The sequence below is a fragment of the Gambusia affinis genome, linkage group LG16 (assembly GCF_019740435.1).
Source record: "Gambusia affinis linkage group LG16, SWU_Gaff_1.0, whole genome shotgun sequence".
Classification (NCBI taxonomy): Eukaryota; Metazoa; Chordata; class Actinopteri; order Cyprinodontiformes; family Poeciliidae; genus Gambusia; species Gambusia affinis.
In genome coordinates, this window is record NC_057883.1 from 21306042 (window position 1) to 21332815 (window position 26774).

The window sequence follows — 26774 nt, forward strand, 5'->3', positions numbered from 1 at the left end:
GTAATTTTCATCTAAGGAGAGAACAGATTAGACGTACAACACCAGTATGAGCAAAGTTATAAAAACATTTTTTTGTTTTAAATATGCCGTTTAAGGGCGAGGTTGTCTGCATCTGCAGCTTCGCCCGTTTTGTGCTTGTTGGAGAAAAACGAACCGAAAGCGACCATAGAAAATATAAAAGACAGAAATGGTGTGCAAGATTCCTTTGTCCTTCTCTAATACCAAGTAATACTCATTGTCATCGACAGCATCATCATTATCACCACAATTTTAAATAATAAAACAGTAAAAACTTAGAAAACAAAAATACTTTCTTCATAAGACTCAACAGAGACAAAAAAAGCTGCAACACTGGGCTGACTGAGTCTAGGTGCACAGAGAGGACCACAACACCGAACTCAGTACCAACGTCTCTCCACTCCTAGTCCGAGTTTCCTCCTTTCCTTAAATTAATCACACCATTTCAGTCTTCCCCGTTTCCTTTTTGCTGTCCAGCAGACTTAAATGTTGCCGCAACGTCTCTGCAACAGAAACATTGAGAGAACATTCCCCGGTCCTCGTGTCTGTGCATCTGCGCGTCCGTCCTCCGTCTGCCGCGTCTTCGTCCGCCTGGCGGGACGGGATTAGGATGTACTGATTCTGCCGATTTCATGTCTGATGGCTGCAAGAAACCAAACGGAGAGAAACTGAAGCAGCATTTCTGACCGTCAGGTTGGACGAGTTTGATAGAAATCAAACTGCAGCGTTGGAGACGGTACACTGCAAAAACAGAATCTCTCACCAGGTAATTTTATTCTAGTTTCTAATGCATCTAGTGTACTTAAAAAACTATGTTGGCGCATTGGAAACATTGTAGAAAGGCAAAGGAAAGGAATAAATGTTCGCCCAAAAATGCAGAAATGTTTTTTAAAAAAATAAAAAAATTTCTGAGTTTGAAAAGTTGAAAATTTGCTAAAAAACCCCTTAAATTTTGAAATAAATTTTTGAAATAAAAAAATCCCCCAAATTTGAGATTAACATTAGAAACTTTCTATAAAAAAACATAAAAATTTAAGTTTTAAAAATAATTTTAAAAAATCCCTTAAATTTTGAAATTAATACCAAAAATGTTCACTAAAGAAACTTAGAAATATCAGTTTGAAAAGTTGAAAATTTTCTAGAAAAAAAATCCCTCAACTTTTGAGATTTATCTCGGAAATTGTCTACAAAGAAAAAGGAAAAAAAATCTGAGTTTGAAAAGTGGACAATTTGCCAGAGGAAACAGGTTAATCTCAAAACATTTTTGTTGTTTTTACACAAAAATCTATATTTTTTGTAGTCAAAAAATTTTGGAAATTTTCTGAGTTTCAAATGTTGAACATTTTTGACTTTGGAAACTCATAAGTTTAACATTTTCTTAAACAGAAAATTTTGAAGATTTATCTCAAGAGTTCTGAGCTTTTTTTTTTTTTTTTTTTTAAGCAAAGTTTTTCTAGAAAATCTGAGTTTCTTGGTAAAAATGTACTCCTTTTTTCTAATAACAACCCTAATATGTTGCCGTGAACCTTAAGCAGATAAATAATTATTTAAAGCAAACAATTCCTTAATATTGATAAAAACGTACTAGTTGAATTGATTATTTTAGTTATGGCAAAAAAAATGTATATGTGAAATAATCTGCCAGTGGAACTTGTACTTTTTGAAATTATTTTACCAATATTAAGTAAAAAAAAACAAAAAAACAACTTAATATTGTCTTGATGAAAAGTTACTTCTAAGTTAGTTTTGTCTTATTTCAAGTGCACCACGATAATTGGACTAAAAAAAACAAAAATACTTGGTAAGAGTTTGTGTTTTTGCAGTGTAAAGATTTTCTCTGCAGAAGACTTACCGTTAATGATTTCATCTTTCACCTTGTGAAGCTCGCGCACAACTTCATCCAAAATCTCCTACAAACAAATAAAATCTACGTGTGAGCTCATTTTCCACACCCCCCAGTAAACCCAGTTGGTCAGAATCCCAGCTGGTTCTGATGGGATCACCTGTTTCATCCTGTCGAATTCTGTGTCGGCTTCACTGGTGCTGCCGATGGGTCTCACTCTGAAACACAAACCGACAGCAGGCAGAATTTACGCTCCGCCGCTCGTTAACCGAACGGTTTCGTTTCCACGATAAATTCGACCTGCTCACCTGGACACCAGCGAGGATTTCTCTGCAGAGTTGGACCGCTCCCACGGCTTCTTCAGAGCATCTGCTCAAATACGCAAAAACTACATCAGCATCGGAACAATCACCGATTGTAAAATAAACATACTTTTTTTAAAAAAAAGGTCCAAAACCACACTGAGAACTGCAACATGGCGGCGTCATAAAAACAACTTTATTTCCAAGCTAATATTCTCTTTTCTTTATTATTAGTTCAAAACACTCAAGAAATTATTATAAGCAAATATAAAGCGGGGTAAAAACTGTTTTATATGTTTGTATATAGGTGTGTGCACTGCAAAAACAGAAAATCTTACCAAGTATTTTTGGTTAATTTTAATGCAAGTATTTTAGTTCACTTGAAATATGGTAAAATTAAGTTCCAAGTAACTTTTCAGCAAGAAATAAGAGATCATTTTAAGTAGGTAATTCCGTAATATTGATAAAAAATAACTGGATTATTTTTCCCACATTGTAAGTGAAATAATCTGCCAAAGGAACTATTTGTGTTTCATCAACATTAAGGAATTATTGACTCAACACAAGCTAGAAAAGCTATTTGTAAGTTATTAGCACTAAATAAATCATAAATACTTGGTAAAACTCTGTGTTTTTGCATGAAACATTTCACACAGTTGGTGAAAGCATGTAAATAATAATCAGGGATGAAGGCATTCCCCGCTGAGGTCGACTCTGAACGACTCTGCTCTGGTTTTATTGGCTGTGCGATGAAAGCAGAGGAAACCAGTGCATGCTGGGAAAGAACAGAAAAAACCGTCATCCCAGTCCATTTAATCTGGTTCCAGTTGCTGTTTGTTTTTTATTATTTCAAACTATCCACTTCAGGCTGCACAAAAACACTAATCAAGCCTGGCTAAGCTAATGTGAGCTACGCTTACTTTATATTTATGACAAATTTGATGTAATCAGCACCTTTCTAATCACATTTCTCGTTAAATCAACCAGTTTGTTTATTTAAGATTAAATCATCTGAGGAATTAATCCAACATCTGGAAAATGTTTTCTTCATAACCTTGAGCTCAAAATGTGAAAAGAAGAATGATGCACTGGATATTCGTAACCCAGTTAGGCTGGATGCTGAGCGTTTTCCCGTACCTGTTGAGTTCTGCTGACCCGGTCCTCGACCTCCTGAATCATCCTGTGAAAAATAAATAAGTGATTTCTAATAAAATATTGGTTTTCTAAGAAGAAGATGACAGCGGTTCTGATATTTTTGATCTCTTAGTTCACCAAATAATTGAATATTTCATCTAAATCTTTCACATGCGGAAACAAGAATCAAACATGGCGTAGAAACAACTTTTAGCCACTGAAACATTAAAGATGGTGGCTGTTTTTCAAGATGGCCACCATGATTGTCATACTGATTTTGACTATACTTATTACAGATTAATACTTTTGTTGTCAAATCATACATAACTGGATCCATAGTAGTCATATTTACTGATATTTTTTTATTTTTCAAAATGGCCACCATGGTTTTTGCTGAAAATTATTTCTTGAAGTAAAATTGCTAGTTAGGTGAATGTGTTTGTTGTCAAATCATAACCTGCATATTTTGAACTGTAGAAATCACAAATATTTTCTTGATATTGTTTGCTTTTTCAAGATGGCCGACATGGTTGTAATGAAGAATATGTTTGCACTAAAATAGTGTATTAAAATGGTAGTTATTAGACAGCTAACCAGAAACTTTGGCTGGCTGTGGCTAACCAAACTTAATTCCGCTAATGCTAAGTGACTAAACACATTAAAAAAATAACAGTTTAAACAGCTAAAATAATTAAAAAAACACCAGAAACTAATGCTAAACCATTACACAAATATACAAAATACACAGAAGCTAGTGCTAAGTGCTAAACACATTAAAAAAACTAATCAGAAAGTAATGCTATAAAAAAAAATCATCACAAGCTAACGTTAAACCGCTAAATACGTAAAAGTATTAGCAGAAGCTAATGTGAACTGGTAAACATAAAAAATACCAGAATCTAACGCTACACACATAAAAATATGAGTGGAAGCTAACGCTAACTATGACGACCGTTGTCTTCAGCTACTTCCAGTTGTGTGGAATCCGTAAAATCACGACCATTTCACTATATGACTGGTTACTTTAGTTATATGACTAGGATGACCAAAGTAGTAAACATGTAATGTAAAGTTATGAAAACGGAGAACATTTTACTAAACCAATAACTGGTTTAAAAGGCTCAAAAACAGCAACCATTTTGTAAAATGGCCGTCATTTTGGAACTCAAATGGCTAAATACAACAAACATATGACCTGAGGAATGAGCATGCTAAAATGTATCATCTGAACTCTTGACTACATAGAAATTATAGATTTTTGTTAAAATGTGCAACTTACTTCGTCGGGTTTCTCTGAAGCTTTTCGTCTAAGAGAGAACGAGGGAAGAACGGTTTGAACTTCAGGAGTAAACAACCGTTTTCTAAAAGCAGACTCTACCTCCTGCTTCATCGAACTATTGATGTATTACCTGCGAGCTAGTAAGGCATTCATCTCCTGCATCAGCCCCTCTCCGCCGCCGCCACTGCCACCACTCGACCGGTTGGAGTCACATTTACCCCCAGAGCCGGGTGGGCTGCTCTCATCCTGGAGGAAATGATGCAACATGGAGGTCACCAGAGGTCACCAGAGCCACTTAGTGGAGGGAATATGTCCCAGAACATGTGAAAATGTTGCTCCTGTGGCCCAATTAAGCAGCTGTAGAAACTAGAAATGAATGTTTTGCACTTCTGTGGAGGAATTTCTCTCCACTCTTCGCAGTGAGGAACATCTTAAACTCAGATTAAAGGGTTTCAGAGCCTGAATGGCCTGTTTAAGGTCATCTCACAACATCTTAATCTGGATTTTTTCTTGTACTGAAAACTACTTGATATTAAATGTGACTTAATATGCTTCCTTGAACAAGTTAGTATGGATTCACAGGCTATACAAAACATGAACATACATTTTTTTGTTGTTGCAAAAAATCATCTTAGAAAGAGATTTTATTCAGTTAAGTCAGTCTGCTCAGCTCAGCCTGTTTTAGAGCCTCCTGTCAATTTAAATCCCAACAAGCTTAGTTTAGTTTTTTTTTGTAAATCTCTATTATTTGATTTTATTCTTAAGATAAAAGGAGAAGATAAAAAAATGTTTTCTTCTTTCTGCTGCCTTTAATTTTATTGATTTGTATATTTTCCTCTATTGTATACAACCATTTAGTTTTTAATGAATTGAAACCAGTAGAACTACAAAACGCTTGTCTTTTCCAAACGCAGCAGAGGTAAAACCAGAAGGAATTCAGCTTTGGTTGCTAGGTGACCGGCTGGGCTTCTGGGGTTGCTAGGCAACGGCGCAGTACCTCTCGAATGTGACGTAACAATTGGGATGTTTTTGAAAAGGCTAATTTATTTAGTCACCAAAAACTTTAACTTATTGCCCAAAAACGGCGGGAAAAACCAAAAACATGTAAAAAGTGAAATCTGGATAAAACGTCGACTATAAAATCATGTGTGTTTGTTAAACAGGAGCGCTCACCCTTTGCACTTTCCGTAGTTTGGCCCCAGCCAGAGCTGCAGCCAGTCCTGAAGGCTGGACCCCAGGCGGGCCCCCAGGAGGTCCCCCACCGGTGGGCAGAGGAGGGGGCATGGGTGGAGGCACTGCCATGGGGGGCGGCGGGCCCGGCGGTGGCGGTGGCGGGGCCGGCGGACCGGCCATGGGGGCCGGGGCAGCGGCGGGAGGCGGGGCCACAGAAAGCATCGCTGGGTGAGCTGCAGAGACGGGGCCACCTGGTCGGGGTAAAGTTACAGCTTTAGTAATGATTGACAGCGCGAGGGACGATGGCTGTTTTACTGCATGAAAACTTCCTGAGACGAGATTTAATGTCAAATATACAGTCAAGATGAACACTGGGAGGCTATTGGACTAAACAAAGTAACAGCAGGAAAACTTGTTGTCTTGTTTGGATCCTGACGACTCAAAATATAAAACAACGATGGGAATATCTCTTAATTTGAGTCATTTTTTAGTTTTATGTTTGTGAAAACAGGTCCCAACTGTTACCTCAAGAAACTTAGTAAGAGACATCTAACATATTGTGGATGTTTCAAAGTGTATTTTATTGGTGTGACCTGTCCAGGAACTACAGATGGAAGGTAGCACTAAGCTAAATCTGATGTAAAGCGCCTCTTCTTTTAGTTAAAGTCAATGTCTTTACACACTGAAATAACTAATAAAAACAAAACACAGAGGCAGACAGTGGCTATTGATTGGGACTAATTTTATTCTAATAAACTGTTAATCGACAATCAGCCGATTAACAGTTTGTATCCCTAATCCACACACACTCCTGTTCCAACCCAACACACACACACACACACACACACACACACACACACACACACACACCGAGTGAAAACTCCTGTCACTTCCCTGCTGAGCCACTTCCTGCTCCTCTCCTCCATACTTACTGCTGCTGGCCCCGGGGGCCGGCGGGGGGACAGGGGAGGGGGTCTTCTTGGGAGAGCCCCCGTCTGACATGGCAGAGTAAGAGGGGGGCGAGGAGGATGAGGAAGATGAGGTGATGGTGGTGGGGGTCTGGGCCTGCTGGTGCTGCTGCTGCTGGTGTTGTTGGTGCAGATGCTGCTGAGAGTGGAAGGTTAACTGGTTCTGGGGGTGATGGTTGGGCCCTGACTGACCAATCAGAGGAGGGAGGGGGATTGCCTCGCAGTACTGCGGTGTGAGCGGGAGATGCTGGGAAAGAGGAGAGTAGGAATCGTCTGGCTGGCCGTTGGAGTGAGGGTGTGGCGGCTGACTGAGGCCCCCAACGGCGGGAGGTTCAAGGGGAGGGGGCTTCATCCTAGTGCTGACTGGTGGAAGTGGGTGAGCTACTGGGAGGACTGGCTGTGGGGGTAACCCCTGCTTCACTGGCATCATTACCGGAGGGGACGAGGAAGGTTGGGGGTACATCTGCTGCAAGAGGGAGGCAGACCAGGTGCCATGTTTGGGGGGGAGGAGGATGTCCTGCTGTTGTTGTTGCTGAAGGTGGCGGGCCGCCGTGGGAGGGGATAAGGGGATCTGACGGACCTGTCGGCCCTGGGTGTTCACTCCTGTCTGGACTGGGGAAAAGGCGGAGGCGAGCGAGGTGGAGAGCTGGGACGACAGCTGGGCCTTGTCCCTAATGGCCCCCAACTCCTTCTCCTGAGACGGAGGAGAGGAGGAGGACGCCACGCGGACGTAGGAGGGCGGCAGTGTGCTAGCTCTGAACTGTCTGTACTCGGGAGGAGTGTCTGGGTGGGTGGGAGGGGTGGACACTTTATACTGGAGGGTGGAAACGACTGCGGCGGGCAAAAGGTGGGAGAGACAGAGAGAGCGAGAGAGAGAGAGAGAGAGAGAGGAGATGCAGACGAAGGAGGGCAACAAACAAAGGAGAACAGAAAAGAGAAAAACGTGAGAATAATGAAAAGCAACTGAACAGTCAAGCAAGTAAGATGAGAAAAAATCAGGAGCAGTCAAAAAACAGAAGCAAACAGCAAATAAGAAAGAAGCAAAATATTGTAAAAAAGAATAAGCAGCAGAATGCAACATGACTGAGCCATGATCGGAGAGCATGTGGCATTTCCCCCCAACGGCAGCTGGGAGAAAGATGGCGGTAGAGCATGTTGCAGGGGGAGGGGGGAGCACTGGTTTTACCATCCACATCAGGGACACAGGAGGATGTTTAAGGGTGCATTCACACCAGCCATGTTTAGTCCGCTTTAATCGAACTCTAGTTAGAATAGAAAGTGCGGTTCGTTTGGGGAGGTGTGAATGTGTAATCGAACCCTGAAGTGGACCATTCAAGCAAACTGTCTGGCCTTAAAAAACTTGGTTTCGGTTCGATTAAAGTGAACTCTGGTGCGGTACGAATGCATAAGTGAATGCCAAGCGGACCGGCGAACGCTCCGAAAGCAGGAAGTGGACTGCAGCGCATGGCATTCTGGGTAAATACAACCAAAACAAACGTGTCAGTCTAGTGCTAACAGGATAATTGACTCGCGATTATTTGCCAAAGACAAAGGAGAAATCCTAGAACCTCTAAAATCTGATACCACTTCATTTTTATTTACATTTTGTGAATAAGGAAGCTGCGCTCATGTATTTATGTCATTTCCTGTAGTGCTTCTTGGTGCAGCGCCACCACAGGCAAGGAGGGGAACAGGTTTTTCAAAGGGTTTTGTTTATTTGACTGAGGGGAAAATGTAACAAATGTTGCAATGTTGGTCCCCAATCGAACCGAGTCTATCGGACTCTCAGGTGTGAAAACACCCTAAGTCTGTTGGTGTGGCTAAAAAGCAGACATGAACATTTATATGTGTGCATGGATAAAAATAAAAGGCAGAAAGACTTGGGGAAAACTACAGCAGAGGAACTCTAGGAACCTGTTTAATCCAGGAATTTCAGGAATTCTCTACAGGTGAAATCATCTGTTTGCTTTATAAACACAGAGAGAGCCTGACCTACTAAAGGGCAAATCAAACATGGGTGGGTAAATATTAATTAGCTCTTGTCCGGATCGTCTATTGGCAGATCTGGACAAGATCCGCACTAGGAGAGTGTTTTGTTTGGATGTTTGTGCAGCGGGGATCATATGACACCATCTCGGTGTGTGTGTTTGTTTTTACCGGGGGGCGGGGGCGTGTTTGCCGGAGACTCACCTGATCCTGATGTCCGCCGCTCCCTCTCTTTGTGCGCCTGCATCTGATGTTGCTCCATCATCCTATCAAGTGCAGGGATGTCACTGCTCTGAAGAGCTGCGTTTGCTTTCAGTAAATCAAGCTTAATGATTCATGTGACCGTCTGCCGCCAAATGAGCAGAGGTTAAACAATGACTCACAAACTGATTACAAAACCTGAAAAAGATAAGTCCTGATGCATTTTATTTCAACTTAATCAACTTTTCCTATAATGAACCCAAAACCCTTTTTCTCATCTTTTTGAATTCTTCAGCTATAACCTCCATTATCTGTGTTTCCATTACAAATGTGTGTAAAACTTTATTGCTATTCTGCTAATTTAAAAAAAACACCATTTCGCATTTGCAATAATTCAAATGTGAATACGTTTGTTCGTGTGATAAGTCATTAAAAACATGCCACACCACGATCCTCCGACCACTCCCCGTCATTGTCATCGTCGTTTCCGCCAGTAGTAACATCCAGTAATTAATCATATGACTCATGTGATGCAAACAAAAAATGTTTCCATTTTAAAATAGATTAATTTTGATAAGGCCACGTCATCCTAGTCCAAAACCTTTTCCTGGAAAAACATAAGATTTATTTTAAATTGGTATGTTAACAATTAAGCTCATTTATTTCCATAATTCCAATTTGCTCAATTTTATGGTCAATGGAAACGCAGCTGATGATACACTACAAAAACACAAAGTCTTACCAGGTAATTTTGTCTAGTTTGTCGTGCAAATATCTTAGTACACTTGAAAAGAGACCGAAGTAACCTGTAACTTTTCAGCAAATTATAGGAGCTTATTTAAAGTCCATGTTTCCTTAAAAATAATTTAAAAGTTCTAGTTCAACTGGCAGATTATTTCCCTTGTCACCTGGGAAAATGTCTTGTTTTTACTGATAATCTGCCAGTAGAATTAAGGAACTATTTACTTAAAACAAACTGAATGTACATGTGTGTTAGTTTTTTTATTTTTAATTTAAGTAACTAAGATATTTGCACTAGAAAATAGACAAAAATAAGATTTTGTGTTTTTGCAGTGGGACCACAGTATATTACTACACCAGAGAGTCTGGTACATTATTTGACTGGTTTTGGTTTTAATTTAAAGAGAGGGACTTGTTTGTGTCAAAATGTAACTTTACATTGTGGGGCACCCCAAGGTTTCATTTTAGGCCCCCTCATATTCAAGTTGTTGTGGGAAAAATGTTGACTGGTGACTTAAATTAAATCAAACCACTTTGTTAGATCCTGAGTGAAAAACATGAAGTAAGTTAAAAAATCTCAAAAAGCAACACAGAACAAGCAACTTGCCTGTTCTTGAAAAAAATTCAAGAACAGGCGAGAAACCCGGTAACTGACATCCATCAGTCTGGAAAGGTGGGAACTATGACACTAAAGAAAAGAATGCTTTAGTTTGAATTTAGAAAGCAAACACTCCTCTAATGCATGTAATAAGTCAAGAAAAATGTATCAAAATGATGCATTAGTCCCTTTATTTATTGTTAATGTTCGTCTACATGGCCTAATTTGAATCATACCTCCTCTGAGCTTCACTTTCTTCCGAGGACGGACCATTTTGGCGCTGAACTACAGGACCTGAAAGACAGAAAAAATATGTTTAAACTAAAAACTACCTAATTAACAGCAAAAATCATATCAACAAATAACATATAGTTGGCTTAGACTGTCTGGAAATATTTTTCCTAGATGAAAACCCTTGTTATAAAATATCCAATTACAGGATCTATAAACTTTTCCAGGAGTAAAATTCCAGCACTTTTCAAGCATTTTCAAGGTAAGTTTTCAAACTTTTCCAGCAAAATACTGTGGAGTTAAAAAGATACAAACTACACTAAAAAACACAGTTTTCATTCATGATCATATGACACCGTATGTTAGTGTTATTTATAATGTATTATAGTAATATTCTGATTCTACAGCATGAAATAAATAAACTAAAATACAGCAAAATTGTATGTCTTGAAATGCCTGACTGGCCTGAGAACAAAACACTAATTGAACAAAAGAATCCACCAATTTCAATAACTTTGTTTACCGTATAAAATATAAGACGATCAATAAGTCATTGAGAAATGAAGAATATTAAACATTCATTACATTGAAACAATCCAAACAAATCGAGTCAAGATAAATGAAATACCTGCTCAAATAAAAGGGTTAAACACAACAGATAAAGAAAGTTACAAAAAGATCATCTGTAGAAATATTGTTGGTAATTCTAACTGTCCTAAAACAAGAACAAATAGTTTGATTTAACTTCAGTCAATGAGAAACAAAACGTGTCATTTTATTTGATGTATGAAAATATCTAGTGTCAACTGTAAATACTGTTTTTCAAACGCTTAAGAACAATGTACAAAGAATGTTCAAAAATAATCCCTAAAAAATGTTCTAATTAGGTCTCCTAGTATTTAGAAAGTAGAAATTATTTTGGTAATTTTAACTGACCCAGAACAAGAAAAGTTTGGTCTGATTTAACTTTAGACAATGAGGAATATTTTTTTTATCTGTGTAAAAATATCTGGTTTCAAATGTAAATAATCTTTTCCAAATTTAGGCTTTTAATCAAATGTTGGTTGCACTTTATTACAAAAACATTTAGTTTGAATATAAAGCACTTTCAAGGACTTTATACAGGAATTACGCACTTTCCAAACCTCGTCTAAGTTCAAGTATTTTTAAGGATTTCAAGAACTACGATCAGGCATAAAACAGGCAGACAGCAGCTGGCACCATGTGATTTTATCCAAGCAGTTTGTCTACCGCAGGAATTTCAGCCGCAAACCACAGCAGAGAATAAACCAAAAAACACTGAGACAAACAGAAACCCTGGCAATAATAAAGGAAAATGTGTCCAAATTAAAATAAATAAAAAAACAGAGCTGGTGTTGAATGTTTTAGTCGCTCAGTTCAGCACAGGCTGACTCTCAAGTGGCAATCAACAGGGGGCCGCTTATCACGTATCACCAGAATACCAGTCATTAGACTCCAGCGCCCAATGTGCCATCAGGATCCCTGCAGGGTGATATTTCTGTTCACAGCGTCTGCAGAGTTGGCAGATACTGAGATCTTCTGTATTTAGCTGCATGTTTTCAACTCAGTGTGTCTCAGTAGTTTCAATTAACACCTTCTGCAATTTCATCTTCAAATAGTGGACGTCCGAGAAAAAAAGATGGCAGTTTCTGGTCAGGCAGCTAATATTCTCGCCATTTAGCCAAGAAATAAAAAGACGGGTGCCCATAACATGATGCTGCCTCTACCATGCTTCACATTGGGAATGGTGTGTTCACATTGCAAAACCACAACATCTTACCAAGGGTTTATGTTTTGGTTTTGAGTAGGGCTGGACGGTATGGCTGCAAAATGTATCACAATGTAAGCGTTTAATATCAGTTGATATCCATAATTACTGATTAGTTTTTTGTTTTAAATCTCTGCCAAACTGGTGGGGTGACCTTTCCTCTTTTATTAAGTTTTCACTACATGCCGTTGTTTATTTTTAAGTAATTGTGATGCCCAATGATGAAACTTGAAACTGCTGCTGCTCAAGTTACTCAACAAGTTGTTGCTAGGTAACCAAAGAGTGAGCGAGTTGCCAGGTAACCAAAGAGTGAGAGAGTTAGTTGATGCCACCCATTCTGCTTTCCTAGCCATGAGAGGTTTCTTCTTTCCTCTGCCTACATCTCCCAGAATGCTGTGCGGTTCAGTATTATCTATTGATATTGATCACGTGTTTATCACAGTATATATTGTTATTGATTTATTGTCCAGCCTTATTTCTAGTGCAAATATCTTGAAATAAAATGAAACTAATTTGCAAGTAACTTTTCAGCAAGAAATAGGAGCTACATAAGAAACTGACATTCAAAAAACGTCTGTTTTCATTAGGCTTTCTTCCTTTGACTAGATTCTTCGAGAGTCCCTGAAATTAAGAAGAAATGTCATAAACAACAAATCTAAAAAATTATTGTTTGCTACTCAGATTCTCTGCTTCTATTTTATTCCTGGCATTTAACAAGTTCTGCAGTTTGAGAGCTGATTTTAAATGCTTCACACCTTTTCCCACAAATCCAAATGTAAGAACTGTCCAACACAACGGAGCATTATCCACCCACTCACGAATAAAATCAGGCATCTTAGTAAAATTCAAGCTACTTCTGTCGTCACATGAGAGCTAAGACTGAATCCAAAATGGCTTCAACTAAGTTTTAGCTTCATCGTATGCAGCTGATTTTTGCAACTTTTTTATTTTACATTTGTCCAGTTTCTTGTTGCTTTTTAAGTTAGGTTTACTTTTTACATTATATATTTAATAACACTAATTCTTATGTACATATTAATCACACAAAAATCATCGTGGAACATTATTTGGATAGAGGTGTTTGTCTTTTAGCTGAGTTGTACCCATGTGTGCAAAAACTGGGAGGAAAATTCACAGAAACATTCCCTTTTACCAAGGTGAATATTTCTGAGATTCAAAGTGGTAAAAAAAAATCTTCAATCATTTCTGGTGACTCAGTAGAACAAACCCTAAAATCTGCTGTACCCTCTACTCTGTTACTATAACGCTGGATACGTTTGCTGAAGAACAACTAAAAGGTGAGAAGATAGCGAACATATTTATTTTTTTAATCTGCAGATCAAACCAGACATTTACATACACAGATAACCTTGTTCTGAATCACTACCTGACTCAAAATCAAACCAACTCTTCTCCCTGCTTTATACCAGATATTACTAGTTTTAAGTTATTTTTTAAATGTATTAAAGTGGATGGACATATTTAGCAGTGACTTTTAAACTGTGTCTTTATTCAAGCTTCTCACAACAATCTTGGCCCTTTCCTCCTGACAGAACTGGATCGGGTTTGAAGGTCACCTTCATAATATTCTCCTGTTTAGCTCTGTTCAAAGATTTACTAAAGGACTGGGATAAAGGATTTGTGATTGTCGTTCTCCAACATACTTAATGTACGGCGCAAATGTAAAACCAACTGACCAAGTTCCGCTTGGGTTGCTAGGTAACGGGGCTACACTGGGGTTGCTAGGTGACCGTGACTCAACATTCCGGAGGTTTTTGAAACAACTCAAACACCAAATTTGATTAACTTATTGCCAAAAACCCAGCAGTGTGTTTTTTTTTTTCTTTAAGTGTTTGGGCTGTTTTTAAAAGCTGTGGAGAGTCAAATGAAGCACAAAAACATGAAAATTGTGATTCTTTTTGTCACTTCGTAACTGATTTGGTGCAAAGATTGAGGTCATTGAGGTGACTAAGAACACCTTAGTGAACTAGCTTAGCTAGTTTCCTTTCTAAGCTTTATTATTAAGCTTTATATTTCCACATGATTATTTAAACAGATGAATGGGGAACGTTCCAGTACCTGGAAATTGGACCTAAGGGTGAATCAAATGTGAGGCGGTCTACAACTTTCTCCTAATATGTTGACTTAAGATTTTTTTTTACAAGTCACAGGAGGAAGCAGCATGTTTCAGTTGCTCCATAGATAAAACTTCTACATCAACCTGACACTTGCAAATCCGTGACACTGCAAAAAAAAAAAAAAAAAAAACACCAAATCTTACCAAGTATTTTTGTATAGTTTTATGTGTAAATACTGTAGTACACTTGAAATAAGACAAAACTAGCATTTCAACAAGATTTAGGAGATTGTTTAAAGTCTATAATTCCTTAATAATGATAAGAAGTACTAGTTCCATTGGCAGATTATTTCACTTCCATATAACAAAACATTTTTCTATGTTTTAAAAGAAATAATCTTATTTACTAAAAACAAGCTACTATGTCTTACTAAACATTACTTGTACAATAGTAAACTTGAAGTAAGGAAAAACTGAGATATTTTCACTAGAAACAAGGCTAAAAATACTTGGTAATATTTTGTATTCTTGCAGTGGATGGCTTTCACAAATTGTTTAATCTTAGTTGATTAAAACTTCTGAATTTTATGAAGGTTCTAAAAAAATCTATAAAAATTCTGGTATTTTGCAAGCAGAAATAAGTTAGGTAACGCTTTCACACTAAGCAGAAATTAGTATAATTTAAAGTCAAACAGCGAGGAAAATAAAAAACCTGCATGATCCATGTGAAATGCTCTCATCCAGAACATGGAAAAAAACACAATGTTTTCTCTTTAGCAGACCACTACCTGGAAACAAGTTCAATGCTTTTCCAGGCAGCTCAGCTACAAATAAATCCATAAACATGTGTGGAAAATACTGCTTTACTCGTAAAACTCCTCTGTTTAAGAGAATACGGCTTTTTACTGTAGCACCTGGTCCAAAGGGTGAAGAAATAAATGTGGGGTCACATCAATGATTTCCTGCAATCTCTTTTTGTGTTTAATATAAAAAAGTTACTTTGTTCTTGCAGAAGAAGAGTAGAAAGCAATGTTAAATAATAAGTATGTATCTATTAGAGGCTGCTGCAGTAGCATGGAAAACATGCCGGATTGTCATGCAGGTTCCTCCTCAACCCAACATGACACTTACTGAGGATGATGACGGCTGAAGAAACCCGCCTGAGGTCACTGGTTGAAATCTCAGGAGTCAGCATGCCGGCCAAACGTTTCTGACTCCACAAGCTGCTAACAACCAGCCACTGCTGCCACTGCAGCAGCTTTCAACAGCAAACAGCTGGAGACGCATGACAGCGTTTCCCATGGATGGATACAAGCACCGAGACGCAACGACGACGACGACAAAAAAAAAAAAGGTACGACATTTAGGCTCCACGAGAGATATTTTAGCAGCCATCGGGAGGGTCACAAGGATGGGATGGAATGACAGTGCAGTAAAACACACACACACACACACACACACACACACACACACACACACACACACACACACACACACACACACACACACACACTCTGAGTATATAAGTGGCCTGTAACCAGAGATGCTCTGAAGCTATCTGGTAAACTAAGAGTATGAGTAAATTTAGCTGTAAATACACTTCAGGGTTTTATTCTTTTTTCTTCACTGAACATGTGTAATAACTCTAAATCTGTGACTCTGACTGCAGGTGGGAAAAAAATAGCTTTTCACAAGTTAAAATATATGTAAAAAAATATTTAAACAACTCTAAAGTTTAAAAAATATCCACAAGTTAGAAAACACACTCACAAAAATACAAATAAAATGCAACAACTCTGCTGCTCATCTCATTTGTTGGTGCTGGGATTACAGCTGCAGTACCTGACATCAACCAGCAGGGAGCAGTAACAATCAGTTTAGCAGGTATTTTTTTACGCTTCACCGAATTTACTGAATGTGAAAAATCCGACTAAATATTAAATAATCCACCTGAGTAGCATTATTCAGACAAAGGCCTGTAAGACCTTATCAATTATAAAAAAAAAAAAAACGTGATCAGAATTAGGAAAAGTCAGGGTATATGAACCATTTCTTGTCCAAAGTTTGTGCAGAGAATAAGAATAAAACTATATAAGAAAATAAAAACAATCTAATTATGATAAATGGCAATGTTACTGCATCATAGTGATTTACTATTGAGCAGAGCAACTAATGCAGGTGTAACTAATTCAACTAATTATACTTTCTAACACAGCAGCATCAGTGATTCCCATGATTCCTTCCTGTTACACAAAAAATCACAAATCTGCGACTTCTGGGCCGACTTACTGCACAGATGGTTCAAAGTATGTTAAATTAAATCTACAAAGCAGGTGAATTACATTAATAGATAACGGCTATTTAAGATTTCTCTCTTTTTTTTGGCCTTTTTTCCAATTTAAAATGTGCTGATCACAGTATTATTTATGAGTATCATTCTCATTAAAGTCTGCTATGGGGCACAGCTTGTTTAAAATCAGAAAATCTGCTGATATGAAGATAAAACTGATATCAGAGAGAGTTTTATCACTACCTGCGGGAAACCAGAAACTTTTTCTCAAAACTTTTGACTTTTAACCAGAAACATTTCCAGGGCTTCTCAAAATACAAAAGCTTTCAACCCATTTTGCCCATTTTTAGAATAAAAACACAAAACATCAGTGTAGATTTGTGGTAGAAATAACTGTGCCAAAGAAGGTTCTGGGTTCAAATCCAAGCCTGAGGGTCTTTATGACTGTTTGCATGTAGCTGTGGGAATTTATCATACATTTTTTTATCATAAGAATTTGATTTATTGTTGTCATGATAAGTTTAAATTATTAGTTAAAACAAACAAAAAAACAAAGCTAGCTATGTGATTGGAAATGTTATTTTTGCTATTTCTTATGCTTTTTGATCCGTGAAAGCACGAACGAATAAAAAAATATGATTAAATGCTTTGTGCAGTTTAGAGCGATAAATTACAGGTTTTTAAGTGTGTTTGTGGCGCGATGAATGCTGAAAAAATAATCCTTTTTGATCATAATCTTTATTGTTATCTCAATATTATCACAAAATAACGTAATAAACGTTCACATCGTTCAATCCCCATTTGCCTGGTTGGTTGTTCTGTGCGTCGCAGGATAAGCGAGTTTAGATAACGGATGGATAGATTTTTGTATTTATTTATTAATTTCAAACATGTTCTAGAAAACAAGTGAAAAAGCAATAAGTAGGAGAAAGTACGCCTTATCTCAATTTAATGAAATATATTACACTATATTAGATGTCTACAGTTATCAGGCTTTAAATATAGAACCTGCAAAAACAAGAAATAATAAGGAAGAAAGTGGATGCATGGATGGAATAACAACTAATAACCTGTACATGGATTTTTCTTTTCAGACTGAAACCAAACTGCAGATATTTTCTGACTCTTGGGGAACCCGATGCCATGCAGGTCAGATGGTAATGGAGGTCAGACGACGCCTCACCTCCGCTGTCAGGGGAGCTGAGCACATTGAGGGCGAACAGCATGGCGTTGGAGAAGGTGGTGGCCTCCTCCTTACTGGCAAAGTTCAGCCCGTAGACCTGCCGAGCGTCCCGCCACTGATGGAAGGTCGGGGTGGCCTGGTTGTACTTCAGACCCTTCACTATGGAGTAGTTGATAACCACCTGGAAGAAAGAGAAAGATGTGTGGAGATTTTATGGTGGATTCACATCAGCTCTGTTCAGTCCGCATTAATCCAACTCAAGTCCGTTTGTCTAGAAAGTCCGGTTCGTATGGTGAGGTGTGAATGTGCAGTCGAACTCCGACGTAAAAGCTGACAAAATCTCCGCCTGGTTTGGGTCAAGTCTATTTGTGACCGGAGAATGCTCCAAAAGCAGGAAGTGGACTGCAGCGCAGGGCATTCTGGGTAAATGGGTCTAGCACTATTGGGAGAAATGTCTCCTGGTCTTTGACCACAGACAATAAAGAACTCTTACAACCACAAAGAATCAAAATCCTTACAAGTAGTTTTGTCTAATTATTTTGTCTTAAGTAATTAAGACTAAATACTTTTATCTTATTTGTCTGAAATAAGATAAAGCTAATGTATAAGTAATGTTTCATTAAGATACAGGAGGTTGTTTTAAGTTAATAATTCCTTAATATTGATGAAAAATTCAAGTCCACTGGTACGTCTTGTAAACATTAAGGAATACGTGTGGTACACCATCAGCCAAATAATCATTTACAATTCAGCCAGCCGTTTGTTTTTAGACAAAGACTTTACTTTTGTAACTGGCTGCTGTGTTTTGCGATCAGTAAAGCCGGTTGGGTGTGATGTCCAGGGTGACCCCTCACCTGCTGGTCCTGCAGTTTGACCCCCACCACTCTGAAGGTGTTGTTGGCAGTGTTGTGGTAGATGTTGATGCGGCTGAAGCCCTGCTGCCCCGGCTTGATGGGCACCCACTTCTTACTGGCGTCATCGTAGACCATCACAGAGGCCCTTGCCTGGCAGATGCTCTGCTCACTGGAGGAAGAGGAGGAGGAGAGGAAGGTCCCATGTTAATGTGTGGAATACAGAATATTTACTTTATTTGTCTCAGTAAAGAGCTGAGACGTTACACGGACCCATTGGGGTTTTTTCCTGTTTCTGACAGCAAGAAAAGTTAGTTATTAGAAAGTTTTAGGCCAATTCAAGGTTTCCCAAAGGTCGCACAACCTTCTTGTTTTTAACCACTTCAGGAAAAATATCCAGGATCAGCAGGAATCTGCCAGCCTGTCATTATAGGGCAGAGGCTGGGGACACTTACAAAAACGGCAATGCAGACCTAAAACTGAACCCGGAGGATTTCTGCTTCTGTAGTGGTGTTGGTTGTGGTGTCAAGTTCGAGCAAAAAAGAGAGTGTGTATGTGTGTGTGTGCGTGTGTGTGTGTGTGTTGAGGATAATGACAGAGGGTGTTAAAAACTGAAGTGTTTGATCCATACACACATAAAGAGTGAGAATCTTTTATTTTACCAGCAAACAAAGTAAAGTCACATTAAACAGAAACTTATGATTGGTTAAAATCAACAGATATGATTCAACGAGGGGTGCAAGTTATTGATCAAAGCTGGTTGATATTATCCATCAACTAACGATTAAATGACTAACGATTAAAATAAGGACATTTTTGAGCATGAAAAGTTGAACATTTGATAGAAAAAACTCAGAAATTTCCAAGTCCTTTGGCGAAAATGACTCCTTTCTACTCTAACACGCCGTTGCAAATGTGCACACCACACTTTTCAGATTTGCATTAGTGAATAAAACTGAAAACTCAGTGAAATAAACAGAAATGTGCAGTTTTAGCATGATAAAACATGGAAAGTTGAAAGAGTTTGAGTTTCTGTCCAAAGTGTGCTGCAGTAGTTTCAGGTGAAAAACCTTGAAGACGTCAAACTGAAATATCAAAACACCACGAGACGCTGCTGTGCAGCAACAGCTCCATCTCAAATCTTTTCCCCACTTTTCCGCTGCCACATCGTCTCCACTTTCCTTTCGGCTTCAAACAATTCAGCAGTGATGATAAAGTTCTTGTTCTGCCTCTCAAAACAAGTGGATGAATCGACTCAAGACCAAATCCCAAAGCAACAGAACCAGTTTGACTCACACCAGCTGAAAACAGATAATTATTTCTACTATTAAATGTTAAGAATGCTGGTGCATAAACTGAACTGGTCTTCAAGAAGACGACTTCGGACATTAAGAAGCTCCTCCAATAAACATCAGATGCAAAAACAAACTTACTCCAATTATCCAAGATGTTTCCAAGAATTTCCCTAAAGAGTTGATTTATTTCAGTTCTTCCTTTAAAATAGACGAAGTCATAAAGATTAATCACACACAGGTGGATGCATATCCAGAATTAAATTTCACCTATTTTGATTATTTTGGGCAATAACTCATGAAAACCAATACATTTGGGACATTTAATACAAAATGTTTTAGCTTCTGACTTGAATGTTGTCCAGCAAACTTTTTGTGGGTTTGTCACAAAAACCCACAGCTAAAGAAAATGGTTGAAGTGGAAAGTTCAGTGGAAGAAAAAAGCATGGGAAAAAATACAGAAATAAAACAGCTTTGAGGTTATTGTGAAACTCATTTAGGACAAATAATGCAGACAAGCTGAAAGATAATTAAAACAAGTCAAGATTATTTAATAAATAAGAATATTGGTGCGAAATAAACCCTGTATAAACCTTTTCAGTACCTATACTGTAGAGTGCATGGATAATTTTTCAGAATATATATATATATATATATATATATATATATATATATATATATATATATATATATATATATATATATATATATATATATATAAACTTTTATCAGTTTAAGTCAAAATTATAAACACTTACTGACATAGACGCTTGTAATATCAATCTGTGTGATAAATGTATTTGTTTCTTAATTGAATAGCTGAAATAAATTAACTTTGTGATAATACTCTAATTTATTTAAGTGTACCAGTAACTATTCATTCTTATTTATCAGATTTTATGAGGAAATTTACTCCAAAACTAATTTTAAGTGGAAAATAATGAGCAATCACTGGCAAGCCCTTGAATTAAATTCTTATAAATGTTAAACAATGTGGGATTTCTGCAGACTTTGAGCTTCCTGCACGTCAGAATGTGAGCAGCAGAGCCTCTAATCGCGTAACAAACACGTCTCTCCACTTCAGAGACTCCGCAGACCACCAGAGTCAATCTGGGAGCGCGAAGGGAGGGGCGCAGGGAGGCGGCCGACTCTCTCCTTTCGAAAACAGCTCCTATTTCTGGAGCAGTTTAAACCGCCGAGCTGGAAGATGATGCAGGAACTCAAGCTGAATGTTTTTGTCTTGTTCTGCTTTGTGCATTGCTCCATCATGATTAGGAAAGCAGAAAAGGAGGAACAGAAACGTGTAAGAGGCAGCACAGATTTAAAAAAGAAAAAGATAGATTTCACAGCTTCTTATAAATCCTTCTGTGTGTGACCTTGGTACCGACGTTAGATTGGATCAGATTACTCAGATTTGACTAAAATAAAAATCTAATCTAATCTTGTACCAGAGATCTACTTCTAATTCTCTGTCAACTTTGGGCAACATGGCAAAGAGAAGACGAGTTGCAAAAAAAGTTTAATTAGTCTAAATAAAGTTTATTTAGAAAAACTTTAACGTTAAAGAGCTATAAAAGCCCACAAAAGAAACTTCCTAAAAACTGCAAAAATATTAAATATTTTTCCCAAGAATTGAGGTGGAAATACAATTTTCTATCAAATATGAACCATATTTTTTATTTTTAACACCTTGAAGCTCATAATGTTTAGAAAACTCCACTGTTTTTTTAAATAAGATGATGTAAACAATGAAATAAGTTCCAGAAAATACATTTATTTTAGCAGTAAAAAGAGAAAAATATTAAAATAAGCTCCATAAAATTAATTTACAGGAGCACTCAATTATTCTTCTTATTATTAGACCCTGATTTATTATTATTTGCAGTAATATTGATTTTTATGGTTTATTATTACTATTGGCTGATAAAAAAAAATCTTCACTCTTCATGCAAACAACTGAACAGAAAAATTAAAAACTGATAGTCTAAGACAAAAATGGTATTTTGAGTGGTGTTTCATATACATATTTAGACTGAGATCACAATTTTTCTACATCTATTAATCAAAGCCAAAATGGGTTTAGAATAGACAAAAATAGAGTGACACAAAACACCCCAAGTATTTCTTAATGTTTAGTTTAATTTAATGACCATGTTGGACGAAAACACAAACTGGCCTGAAAAGGTCAGCGCGGGCTGGAAATCCTGATCAGTGACATTAAACTAACTTGATGAATCAAACTGGTTTTTTGAGCTGCAGAGAGATCAACACTGAAAACTGAAGGTCAAAGGTCAACCTGCTGGTCTTAGGGGTTTAAACTCAGAACCACATCTATAGATAGGAAGATTTTTATGTGTAGTGTTTTCTTAAGTTGCACAACAAGGCCTTTTTCAGATTACCCTGTTGTGACAATAAAAACAGATTTAAAAACATTTCCAACTTGGAAGTTATGAAAAAATACAAAAATGAAAAATTGTGATTTAGCTGCATTTCTGACAACTTGCACGTCTTTAGTAAGCACCGTTTTTAACTATGATAATGAGATTATCATCAAGACACTGAGATTTATCACTAACTATCAGATCAATGTGGATACGGGATCTGATGTGCAAACAGTCTAAGGTCAGAGCGAATCCACAGAGTTTCCACTCAAATAAAAGCTTCAACGGATAAAAAAACGTTCTAAATAAAGATATAGAGATCTGTAAAAAACTAAGAGCCCACTGCAGTGACCCCCATTGAAAACCTGCTGGTTATTCCACCAAGTATTGATTTCTGAACTCTTCCTGAGTTAAAACATTACCATTGTTGTCTCTAAATCAATATGATCTTGTTTCCTTTGCATTATTTGTGGTCATGAAGCACTGCATCTGTTTTGTTATTTTAACCATTTCTCATTTTTTGTAAATAAATGTTAAATTTCTGCTTTGAATTTCAGAGGCATGTTGTCAGTAGTTCACAGAGTAAAAGAACAATGTTCATTTTATTCAAACATAAACCTAGAAAGAGTAAAATCAGAGAAACTGATTATTTTAAGTGTTCTCTTAATTTTTTCCACACTCCAAACAAGGCAGTAAATAATGGAAATATAATGAGAATGGAGGCTAAGTACGCCTCATGATGCATAGCTGCACATTTCTGGATAAAATGAGAATAAAAAGCAAATGAAATAAATGAAATCCAAAGCCTGCAACTCATCTGTTAAACATGTTGGTGAGGGTATTATGGTGTGGGAATGACTGGGCATAAGAGAGGCTACAACACAGCTCTTCGGTAGATATGTTCACATTAAAAGAAAAACTCCTTTCTGCAGTGAGATGCAAAACACACTAACAAAGCAACATGGGAGTCTCTTAGAGCCAGAAAAAAAGGCAATAAAATTCCCCAATCAGCCAAATAACGACCAAAGTGCTTTTTAGTCAATAAAATTTAAATTTAAATTCAAAAGTACTTTATTGATCCCAAAGGGAAAGTAAAAGTTGTTCTAATGCATTAATTTAAAGACTTAAAACATGCTGAAGGCTGTTGGCAGGAAATGTCTCCTGTAGCAGTCTGTATTACAGCAATTCTGAAGAAGCCTCTGACTGAAGATACTCTGTTTTCCCAAGACAGTCTGATGAACAGGATGGTCAGGACTTTCTTGACCTTATGAAGAATCATTCTTTGGATAATCATCTCCAGAACAGAACCAGAACAGAACCAGATCAGATCAGAATCACATCAGAACCAGATCAGAACCTGAACAGAACAGGATGAGAACCAGAATAGAACCAGAACAGAACCAGATCAGATCAGAACCACATCAGAACCAGATCAGAACCTGAACAGAACAGGATGAGAACCAGAATAGAACCAGAACAGAACCAGATCAGATCAGAACCAGCCTTCTTCATCAGGCTGCTGAGCTTCTTTATGTCCCTGGTTCTGATGCTGCCGGCCCAACAGAAGATGCTCTCAACAACAGACTGATGGAAGATCTGCAGCATTTTGCTGCAAACCTCAGAGGATCTCAGCTTCCTCCAGAAGTCCAGTCTCTTCTTATGGACCCTTCTCTGCTGCGTCTCCAGTCCAGTCTGTTGTCCAGATGAATATCGAGGTGTATATATTCCTCAACCCTGTTCCTCCAAAAATCAACAATCATCTCTGTTGTTTTGTTTACATTCAAGGTGAGAGGATTGTTCCAACACCGTGACACAAAGCGGTCCACCAGCTCTCTGAGCTCAGCTGCTAGTCCACAATAAGCTGCTTGAAAAACCTCCAGAATGTAACATCACAGATCGGCAGGCACTGACCCACACCTGGCAACGGCAGCGGAGCCCAGCCTGTTACCTAGCAACCTTAGAGCTCAATCCGTCACCTAGCAACGCAAGCGGAACTCTAGCACTTTTGGTTAGCTAGTTTTACTGCTGTACAACGGCGGCTGGAAAAGATAACAGTTTTGGAATCACTTGCTGCATTGTTGTTGGTTGTGCAGGAGGCTGCACTAATGTTTTTCAAAGACGTACAGTAATGTAATTGCACATCTGTTTGCAGCCATTTTCATGTGCGTATGTAAACATTGAGTTGGAGGTTCGTGGCCAGCAGCAGCTTATCTGGGTTTACAGTGACAGAGACCCTGAGACAGTCTCAAAATAAGCCAAGAGTGATTTTGTGAAAAAATGTAATTAGAATCTGGCCAAACCTGTTGAAGGAATCATAATAACTCACCTTCACCATGTCACAAACAGACATGTTTGTTGTGTGTCTAAAGAATAACAGGATAACATTTCATTTCTACAGCAGTCATTTCTTAATATTAAATCAATGGGTTAGTGTTGGTTTAAGGTTTAAAGGCGCCCCAAGTTAATGTGGAAATCATTTCAGCGCACAGAGTTTTTGCTGAGATAAGGAGATTTCTCAATGGAAGCTAAATATTATTAAAGGCAGTGGAGAGAGGATATGAACAGGACTTCTGCCGCTCTGAGCACTTCCTCATGTCAAATAAGCCTCAAAGGCGAGTGGCGAAAAGGAGGCCACATTCCCAGCCATTTGAATTAAGTAAAGCACTTCCCTGCACACATGGCTGGACATATGTGCCTTCTTCATCCCAACCTCCTCCACCCAAATCCTTTCCCATATACTACGAGCTTCCTCTCCCAGAACAGATCGGTCCATTAGCAGGAACCTCAGCGCTGGGGAAAAATGCCCGAAGCTGAGCATCCCCAGAAAACATGAAGTGGATTTAATAGAAATGTTACGCTCAGTTTTGTGCTTTTGCAGAGTGAACTGTATCAAAGCTGAGGAAGTGTTCCCTTAGGAAGGAGGGCGCTGGCATGAGGTGTCCTCTCTGGATACTGCCCAAGGACAGGACTTCTGTTATCGCGACAGTAAGCTTTTAATGCCAGGGTTAATTGTTTCATCCCGCCAGTTCGCAGCGGAAGGCGCCTGAACGAACCCGAACAAACGATGAGTCATTGGAGACTGGCGTGCGCAGCAGGCATCTGAATGGATTTATTATTAGACCTTTGTCTCTGCGATGCAAACTAAACCTCGCACAAGAGCAAACAGAAGCATCACGGAAGTAGGTCATCAGCAAATAAATCTTTAGGATGAATAATAAATGAAAAAGAGATGACAAGAATATTCTAGTCTGCAGAATGAGACTTTTTTTGCTTTCCACTCAAATAGGAGTTTTCACTTTTAACCTCGTCAAACTATTTTGTACCTTTACCTTTAAGGAAACCTATTCAAATTTTGCATCTCTTTAAATTTCCATTTGGGTTTCTAAAAACTTCTGAACAGTTCAAGCACTTAACATTTTTTTGACAATAAATACATTTTTTAATGCTTTTTGGTGTCTGGAAAATGGGCCAGTTCAAAAACCTCCAAATTGTTAAGTCACAATCAACAGAACAGGTAGTACGCCGTTACCTAGCAACCCCACCTGAGCCCAGCCCGTCGCCTAGCAACCCAATTAGAACTCCAGCATGTTTGGTCAGCTGGTTTTATAAAACATTTGTTTGCGGTGTACGCTTTTTGGATGTACGTAACACGACAAAGTCTGCAGGTTATCCAAAGTCCTTCTCTGATTGGCTGAGCAGAGAATTGTGACGGCTCCTTCATAGGAAGTTTCTGGCTCCCAATGCAGCTGCGTTCCAACACTCAGAACCAGATAACCCATCAAGAAGCTTCAGGACCGATCACACTTTTCAGATTCGGATTAGATACATGTTTTTTGTTTTTTTTTTACATTGATTGACTGAGCAGACTCCTTCTAAGGATGCTGTTGTGTAAAATTCCTGTAAAGTATGAGTTTTATTTTCTTTCTGCACACGGTGATCTTCTTTGACCTAAAAATAGTCAAACCTCAGTTATAATTCAATTTAAGTGGATGTGATTTACTGAAGACTTTTTATTTTTTTATTTACATTATCTCTGGCTCTGATCACTGTTTAGGCCTGCTGACACTTATTAAATATGGCTCTATGATCCCTGCACAAACCAAAATAATTTCTACGCTTAATACTTATTTCCTTAACAGCTTTTTGAAAATGTTTAACTTACTGCAGGAGAATATGGTTCTAATCCCCTAGTCATCAATGCTAAGCACTTGAAATATATCACTTTGAATGAAGCTAACTGATATTTTCTCCTTTTTCATCAAATTTAAATTTACTGAGATAATTTTCTATCAAGTATGACAGGAATAAAAAATGGTCATCACATAATCACATCTTAAACACCTCCTCTGCACCACTTTCCACAGCAGATTCCTCTGAATATAACTGGGCCAACCAGGTGTCCTGCAAAGTGACAACTTTATTCCTTCAAATAATCCG

At 38.0% G+C, this 26774-nt stretch overlaps 1 protein-coding gene across 5 annotated transcripts in view; it reads right to left on the reverse strand.

The window, feature by feature from the left end:
• Nucleotides 1–439: 439 nt before the first annotated feature.
• Nucleotides 440–26774, reverse strand: part of evla (Enah/Vasp-like a) — a 43663-nt gene continuing 17328 nt past the window's right edge. For 2 of the 5 annotated variants that reach the window (XM_044143520.1, XM_044143519.1), the window contains exons 2-14: nucleotides 18668–18836; nucleotides 17814–17994; nucleotides 10480–10537; nucleotides 8908–8969; nucleotides 6682–7548; nucleotides 5750–6000; nucleotides 4707–4822; nucleotides 4577–4604; nucleotides 3301–3343; nucleotides 2170–2230; nucleotides 2022–2079; nucleotides 1871–1928; nucleotides 440–661 (exon numbers count right to left, since the gene is read on the reverse strand). In XM_044143520.1, the coding sequence (XP_043999455.1) occupies nucleotides 624–661; nucleotides 1871–1928; nucleotides 2022–2079; nucleotides 2170–2230; nucleotides 3301–3343; nucleotides 4577–4604; nucleotides 4707–4822; nucleotides 5750–6000; nucleotides 6682–7548; nucleotides 8908–8969; nucleotides 10480–10537; nucleotides 17814–17994; nucleotides 18668–18836 (1990 nt within the window). In that variant the 3' untranslated portion in view covers nucleotides 440–623. Of the gene's footprint in view, nucleotides 662–1870; nucleotides 1929–2021; nucleotides 2080–2169; nucleotides 2231–3300; nucleotides 3344–4576; nucleotides 4605–4706; nucleotides 4823–5749; nucleotides 6001–6681; nucleotides 7549–8907; nucleotides 8970–10479; nucleotides 10538–15471; nucleotides 15667–17813; nucleotides 17995–18667; nucleotides 18837–26774 lie in introns of those variants that run through there. The other 3 variants (XM_044143524.1, XM_044143522.1, XM_044143521.1) reach the window with 2 other exon arrangements.